At 44.7% G+C, this 8,447-nt stretch overlaps 1 protein-coding gene across 1 annotated transcript in view; it reads left to right on the top strand.

Annotated features, from left to right (window-relative positions):
- The window catches only part of LOC112068715 (zinc finger protein 385C-like), a 92,587-nt gene that overhangs the window by 77,778 nt on the left and 6,362 nt on the right, over positions 1 to 8,447 (top strand). The window contains exons 4-5 of the mRNA XM_070438283.1: positions 5,114 to 5,494; positions 7,394 to 7,545. Of these exons, the coding sequence (XP_070294384.1) occupies positions 5,114 to 5,494; positions 7,394 to 7,545 (533 nt within the window). The remainder of the gene's footprint in view (positions 1 to 5,113; positions 5,495 to 7,393; positions 7,546 to 8,447) is intronic.

The raw sequence follows: 8,447 nt of genomic DNA, 5'->3' as shown, positions 1-8,447 counted from the left end.
CCCTCCCTCCCTCCTCTCTACTGTGTTATTTAATGTCTGCTGTTTAAAGTCTAACAACAGGAGGGCCTGTCCCACACATACACCATGATCAGGAACATGGGTATGAGAGGATAGGACGGCGGTGCCTCCAAACATCCAATCGTAACCTCCAGTGGTCCCCAGGTCCCTCCCAGCTGGGCCTTATATCCAATCTGTCCCCCGTGGTGGTGGTGGATGGTGGCTCTGAGCCCGGGGGATTGTTTGCTTACCCCCAACTTTCTCAATTTACTTTCCCTGCACCCTTCCCCTCTGTTTGCCATGCTTGTAGAGAAAGGCCTGGTCCCTGTACAGAAGTTCCTAAAGAGTTCTGTCAAGTCAAGGAATGATCTGACTGCAGCACACTTATATAAGCTGTGTCCCAAATGGCACCCTATTCTCTATGTAGTGCACTATTTTTGACTGGTCAAAAGTAGCACACCACATAGGGAATAGGGTGCTATTTGGGACGCATACGTACACTTTGTGACATGAGAGAAATTCCCCACAATGGACCTGACTAGACTATGGATGTATCTCCTGAGTCTGGGACCAATACAATGAAATGTAGTGGTAGCCTTTTGATGAAGTCAGTAGAGAGCGTCCATTACTTTACATGATTGATCTCATTTAGGTTCAGTAGCCCTGTTTATCCATCTGCAGCGATGGGACTCGAGGATATGTCTGCTAGACTAGTTTCCTCCTCTATCCTGTATATCCCTCCTTCATCCCTCTCTCCCTCCATCTATCCCTCCACCACTCTGGCCTGAAACATATTACTGTAAGACCTGAGTTTCAAACTAATTTCTTTCTGATGCTAGAGGGAATATTAGTGAGGAGAGATAGGAAGGTATCAGGGTGAAGTGAGGTGTGGGTTGGGAGAGAGTCTACACTTTCCTTTCCCCCAGCACTCACTGACTGACTCACTCTCTCTCCCTCTGAGAGGAGAAACTGGACAAAGGACTGGGAGCGAGATAACGCTCTCTCTCATCAAATCTCATTTTAATATTCTGTCGTCGTAGAGCATGGTCTGAAAGGGGGGGATGCAGCGGCTGGGACGAAAAGAGTAGAAAATGAGAGATAAGATGAAATGAATGAAAGGTAGAGTGAGAGATGGGGTAGAGGAGAGGGGGAGCAAGAGAGGCGGTGGAAAGAGAAAGTAGATAAGCTGTGCCTGTTTTTTTATGTTGTAAATCATTTTACAGTTCTGAGGCAATTTTGCAAGGAGGTACGCTCTTTAATAAGCCACATTGTGTGATTGGCCCGATGTGAAATTGAAATGCGGCAGAGCGAGCCAGTGGCGGCGAGCGTTACAATGCCAAACTGTAATTGGAGAACACTCAAAATTAACACTGAAATGATCTCTGTCTGTCATCAAACTCAGCATGGCAGGTGCCAATCGGACCAAAATGCCCATGTTGTCGCCCATTGAGAACCAATCAAGGGCTAGATTCCATCATATCCACACTACAGACATTGCCATTGGATGCACTGAGTTGCATTAGTAGAAATCCCATGCAGCTGTGTTACAAGTTAGAACACTGGCATGTGTCATGTAATCTACACCTCGATTAGGCTGATATAAATGATTATTATTATTTTATTGAATGATTTTCCATTTGAGAAGAGAGCGCGAGAGAGAGCGAGAGAGAGAGACATCGGCATACTGGTGCCTAGAGACACTGGGACGGCCGGCATCGTCAATGACAACCATCAATCACCTCAGCGTTTGATTGACTCTTTTGTTGAAGCTGTCTCCAAGGGCAACAGGACTCAGACGCCTCTGTAATGATGAAATATAGTGTGGATTTCCCTTGAGGAAGTTGTCCATTTTCTTTAAGAGTGTCACGGACTAGTGATTCTAGACAAGCTGGTGTGTGTGTGTGTGTGTGTGTGTGTGCGTGTGCGTATGTGTGGCTTACACACTGCTGGTTTAATGAACATGGTTGTGAGGGCTCACCACTACTCCGCTAGTGTGTGAGCTTGTTTAACAGTCTTCTAATCAGAATATTAATATAGCTACTAGCTCCATGACAACAGTCAGCTCTGTCATGTAGTCAATACTCTCTGACTCTACAGTTTACAGATACAGTATTCAGATACTGCACGGTTTACAGTCTGAGCCCTACACACTGATTTAATTGGACTGTTCTGCCTTTCCATGGTCAAATAAGCGAATGACTCGCAACAAGACATCGATCTGAACATCGATTCTTGGCAGGAGAGGGATTTGTAGCCCTCCACTCCTCAGACAGTGTGGGGCTCTTCACTGCCAATACACTGGCCTTAGAGCTGACAGCCAGCGTTGGGGTGACAGTCACTTCAGTCAGTCAGTCAGGGAACATTTGGAATGAGTGAGGAGGACACTGACTGACAGAAGGTGTTGCCCAAAGGGAATCCTTGTGCTTACCCAAAGATGTATCTGTGTCGTGCTACTCTGCAACATCACTGCCATGGTCGTTTTTCTTTTTAAGACATTTGAGGTCTAGGAGGTAAGGATGCTATTTTTTGAGTTGTTGGACATTTCAAAGTCATGCTGTATCATGTTTTATATCTATCTGTATAATGTGCACCAATGTGGGAAGAACTTACCAGAAGTTCCTACAGAGTTAGTCCTTATACAGTATTTATAGAGCCCCTCAGTGGAGGTGTCGTAATACCCATAAAACCTAGTGGTCAAACAGGGAAATGGTTCCAATCGTTTTTCCACCATTCATTTTCCCCATAGGGAATTTTGGAAACACTTAAAATAAGCGCTGTGTTTCGTGTAGGCTTACCCTGACGTGACGTTTTGATAACCATGTAAATCTCTCACGGACAAGGGGACATAACACCTTGTATTCAGGACATAAAGCTAATTTCTTTGCCACTTGTTTTGCAGTTTTACTTTAGTGCCTTATTGCAAACAGGATGCATGTTTTGTAATATTTTTATTCTGTACAGGCTTCCTTCTTCTCGCTCTGTCATTTAGTATTGTGGAGTAACTACAATTTTGTTGATCCATCCTCAGTTTTCTCCGATCACAGCCATTAAACTCTGTAACTGTTTTAATGTCACCATTGGATTCCTGGTGAAATCTCTGAGCGGTTTCCTTCCTCTCCGGCAACTGAGTTAGGACGGACACCTGCATCTTTGTAGTAACTGGAATGGGACCTTACAGAGATGAGGTAGTCATTAAAAAATCATGTTAAAGACTATTATTGCACACAGAGTGAATCCATGCAACTTATTACGTGACTTGTTAAGCACATTTTTACTCCTGAACTTATTTAGGCTTGTCATAACAAAGGGGTTGAATACTTATTGACTCAAGACATTTGAACTTTTCATTTTGAATGAATTTGTAAACATATGGAAAAAAAATATTCAACTTAGAAACGATGGGGTATTGTGACACAAAATCTCAATTTAATCCATTTTAAATTCAGGCTGTAACACAACAAAATGTGGAAAAGTCAAGGGTGTGAATACTTTCTGAAGGCACTTTAAGTGAACACCGATATGATACCTTAAACATTCTTGCTCAGAATAAAACCCTTCATGAGTTTAAGGCGTCTGAGGAGAGACTTACTCCCACAATCCTCTGTCCTCCTCTCTGGGCCTCCTGCTAAATCCATTGATCGCTATCCATCCCCTCCAGAGTCTTCTCGGGTGGCCCGATCTTTGTCTTTCACATAAGCCCAGGATCATACCAATCCCCTGCTGGAGGGGGGACCTGAATCTCCCAGGGTTCAGTCTCGCATTACATTACAGAGAGGAAGGATTGTCTAATCTCAGCCTTCTAGGGTTCCTTCTCCTCCGGAAGGAGAACGATAAGGAAGAGTCCTTATCTCCATGATGAATTTACTCTGGGATTTAGAAGAGAAAATCAATGGGGCCAGTAGGATTGTGGAGGGTGTTTGAGAGGGTGCTTCAGTTCGGCTGGCGCCTATACGAACTCGGCTAGCCGAACTGAACGAGTGTTCTCGCAAACTCCCTTAAAAGGCCTTCGCTTTAAAAACGAGAAATAACGGCAATAGTACTGTTTTTCCATTTTGAGATGCCGTAGCCAGTATGCACTTCCTCAAAATAGTCAGAATTAATCTAAGATGACTCAAGAAGTCTGTCATTCATTTGTACGTTTTTGCCGAAGAGAGCTTAGTCACGCAATTTTACATCTAACTAAGATGTTTGGTGCAGTATTTTTCTATGGAAAATTTGCATGAAAACGAGTCGTCTCTCGTTGAATGACAACAAAGACTTTATTAAAGGATCCCTACTGTTGAACAATCACAGATGAAGGGGCGTAGATTCCGGCTCCGACCTTTGGCTTGCCTCCAGAAAATAAATTCTGTGCCTGAACAGCCGAAAAACCCCTCACCGAAGTCCAAAACATCACAAAATGTCGTCATAATATATGTGTGTGTGTGTGTGTGCGCGCGTACGTGCGTGCATAATGGAGCTCCAGTGACTTATGGGCTGGGCCCGGAAGTCAATGCATTTGTTTAAATTGACTGAGCCCTAGGACCTTCAGTTGATATTTGAAGAGAGATAGATAGAGAGAGAGAGACAGAGCGAGAAAGAGAGAGAGAGAGAGAATCTACCCTGTGTTAGTCTAGTCTGTCCCTCCGTGTTAATAACAAAGGCTGARAGTATAGCTGAAATGCCACAAAGCTAACACATGAAATGCATTGGTAAATGCTCATTCCAATGTTCAAACGCTTCACGGTCATTTGTAGATAAATGACTGAACAGAAATGAGCAAATTCTCCAAGTTCGCCTCAAATGAGAACAACCATTATTTAATGTCACTTTTCACTCACAAATGTATTGCTTGCAATGCTGCTTTTACAATCTGTTTCCATAATCTATAAACATGTTCTGTAATATGAAGCGTTTGAAGGCAGTACATTGGAATGAGCATWTACCAATGCATTTCATGTGTTAGCATTTCAGCTATACTATCGGCATTTGTTTTTAACCCCGAGGTGCAGACTTAATTAACACAGCAACTGTAGACCTCGGTGGCTTTGTTCAGGCATTAAGCTCTTCACTCTTCCGTAACCACCAGTGTAGTGTTCAGTGACTGACCACTGCCTCCTCTCCTTCCCCTCCCCAGATCTGCTGCCTGCTGACCTGGAGCGAGTGGTGAATTGTGAGGCTGTGAAGCTGGGCAAAAGCCCCGGCAGCAGCAGCTCTGTGATGTTGACCCCTGTATCTGAGGTGTCCTCCATGGAGCTGGCCATCCTGTCCCCTGGGCCCCAGGGAGAGGTGTCCCCCTCCTCACAGGCCTCAGAGAGCGGAGCCTCAGACAACAGTGGCCCCGAGCAAGGCCCAGAGGCCCCTGGAACAGCCCTGGAGGCAGGCAGCCAGCCGGACACTTCCAGCACAGAGGGGGGTGAGGATGACAAGGACCCCAAGAGGATCAAGCCACACCTCCACTGTCCCGTGTGCAAGGTCACGGTCAACTCTACATCCCAGCTGGAGGCACACAACAGTGGTACAAACATGACAGTCTTTGGCGTAGCACACCCCGCAGCCCCCTCAGATAGCATAAGAACACGTCATAAGCCATGATTTATTTATTTTTATTACAGGCTATTAGCTTTAAAACTGAGAAAAAATCAATCTACAGAAAATGTGTAGAATACCAGGAAATTAGCTTTAAAATTGCAATTTTATATATATATATATATATAGTTGAAGTTGGATGTTTACGTACACCTTAGCCAAATACATTTAAACTCAGTTTTTCACAATTCCTGACATTTAATCCTCGTAAAAAATCCCTGTTTTAGGTCAGTTAGGATCACCACTTTATTTTAAGAATGTGAAATGTCAGAATAATAGTAGAGAGAATGATTTCAGCTTTTATTTCTTTCATCACATTCCCAGTGGGTCAGAAGTTTACATTCACTCAGTAAGTATTTGGTAGCATTGCCTTTAAATTGTTTAACTTGGGTCAAATGTTTCAGGTAGCCTTCCACAAGCTTCCCACAATAAGTTGGGTGAATTTTGGCCCATTCCTCCTGACAGAGCTGGTGTAACTGAGTCAGGTTTGTAGGCCTCCTTGCTCGCACACGCTTTTTCAGTTCTGCCCACAAATTTCCTATGGGATTGAGATCAGGACGTTGTGATGGCCACTCCAATACCTTGACTTTGTTGTCCTTAAGCCATTTTGCCACAACTTTGGAAGTATGCTTGGGGTCATTGTCCATTTGGAAGACCCATTTGCGACCAAGCTTTAACTTCCTGACTGATGTCTTGAGATMTTGCTTCAATATATCCACATAATTGCCCTTCCTCATGATGCCATCTATTTTGTGAAGTGCACCAGCCCCTCCTGCAGCAAAGCACCCCCACAACATGATGCTGCCACCCCCGTGCTTCATGGTTGAGGTGGTGTTCTTCGGCTTGCAAGCATCCCCCTTTTTCCTCCAAACATAACGATGGTCATTATGGCCAAAAAGTTATATTTTTGTTTCATCAGACCAGAGGACATTTCTCCAAAAAGTACGATCTTTGTCCCCATGTGCAGTTTGAAACCATAGTCTGGCTTTTATATGGTGGTTTTGGAGCAGTGGCTTCTTCCTTGCTGAGCGGCCTTTCGGGTTATTTCGATATAGGACTCGTTTTACTGTGGATATAGATACTTTTGTACTTGTTTCCTCCAGCATCTTCACAAGGTCCTTTGCTGTTGTTCTGGGATTGATTTGCACTTTTCGCTTCAAAGTACGTTGATCTCCAGGAGACAGAACGCGTCTCCTTCCTGAGCGGTATGACGGCTGCGTGGTCCCATGGTGTTTATACTTGTGTACTATTGTTTGTACAGATGAATGTGGTACCTTCAGGCGTTTGGAAATTGCTCCCAATGATGAACCAGACTTGTGGAGGTCTACAATTCTTTTTCTGAGGTCTTGACTGATTTCTTTTGATTTTCCCATTATGTCAAGCAAAGAGCCCACTGAGTTTGAAGGTAGGCCTTGAAATACATCCACATGTACACTTCCAATTGACACAAATGATGTCAATTAGCCGATCAGAAGCTTCTAAAGCCATGACATAATTTTCTGGAATTTACCAAGCTGTTTAAAGGCACAGTCAACTTAGTGTATATAAACGAATGACCCACTGGAATTGTGATACAGTGAATTATAAGTGAAATAATCTGTCTGTAAACAATTGTTGGAAAAATTACTTGTGTCATGCACAAAGTAGATGTCCTGACCGACTTGCCAAAACTATTGTTTGTTAACAAGAAATGTGTGGAGTGGTTGAAAAACGAGTTTTAATGACTCCAACCTAAGTGTATGTAAACTTCCAACTTCAACTGTATATATATACTGTACCTGCTCCAGAGTGTATCTGACATTCTCTTTCTCCCAATCCACTCCTCCAGGTACGAAGCACAAACAAATGCTGGAGGGCCAGAGCGTCCAGCCGCGGCGCCGGGGGAAGATGGCGGGGGCTGGGGGGCGTTCGGCCTGCAAGAGCAAGCGCCTGGGCACCAAGGGCAGCGTGGGGGTGCCCAGCAAGAACTTCCACTGCGAGGTGTGTGAGATCTAAAAAAATATTTCATCCATTTAGATTAAGGCTGTAACGTAACAAAATGTGGAAAAAGGGAAGGGGTCTGAATACTTTCCGAATGCACTGTGCCTATGATGTCACTACCTCAGCCCTCCACTTTTAAATTTATATTTATTTTTGTTTTTGTTTAAAAAAAAAAAAAAAATTAATCCCCTTTTCTCCACAATTTTCGTGGTATCCAATCGCTAGTAATTACTATCTTGTCTCATCGCTACAACTCCCGTACGGGCTCGGAGAGACGAAGGTCGAAAGCCATGCGTCCTCCGAAGCACAACCCAACCAAGCCGCACTGCTTCTTAACACAGCGGCCTCCAACCCGGAAGCCAGCCGCACCAATGTGTCGGAGGAAACACCGTGCACCCGCCCCCTCGGTTAGCGCGCACTGCGCCCAGCCCGCCACAGGAGTCGCTGGAGCGCGATGAGACAAGGATATCCCTACCGGCCAAACCCTCCCTAACCCGGACGACGCTAAGCCAATTGTGCGTCGCCCCACGGACCTCCCGGTCGCGGCCGGCTGCGACAGAGCCTGGGCCCGAACCCAGAGACTCTGGTGGCGCAGCTAGCACTGCGATGCAGTGCTCTAGACCACTGCGCCACCCGGGAGGCCAGCCCTCCCATTTTAAAGGTAGCACAGGACCCATGATGTAATAACAAACTTATTAAATGCTCTTTACACATGTTACAGTAGAAGGTTTACTATTCCTGAGGTGATGCTAGCAGTGGAAATGTGTGTTTGAATTCACCTGGCACAGTGGCAGCGACTACATTTTATTACAGTAAAGCCATTCTGAAAAAAGCATTCCCACACTAAGCAGATGTGTATCAGATGGTGATTCACTCAGAACTGTCTATTTGAGCCTGTTAAG

Source organism: Salvelinus sp. IW2-2015, unplaced genomic scaffold (genome assembly GCF_002910315.2).
Source record: "Salvelinus sp. IW2-2015 unplaced genomic scaffold, ASM291031v2 Un_scaffold659, whole genome shotgun sequence".
Lineage (NCBI taxonomy): Eukaryota > Metazoa > Chordata > Actinopteri > Salmoniformes > Salmonidae > Salvelinus > Salvelinus sp. IW2-2015.
Note: the sequence above shows the minus strand (reverse complement) of the source record. Positions and strands in the feature narration are given on the sequence as shown.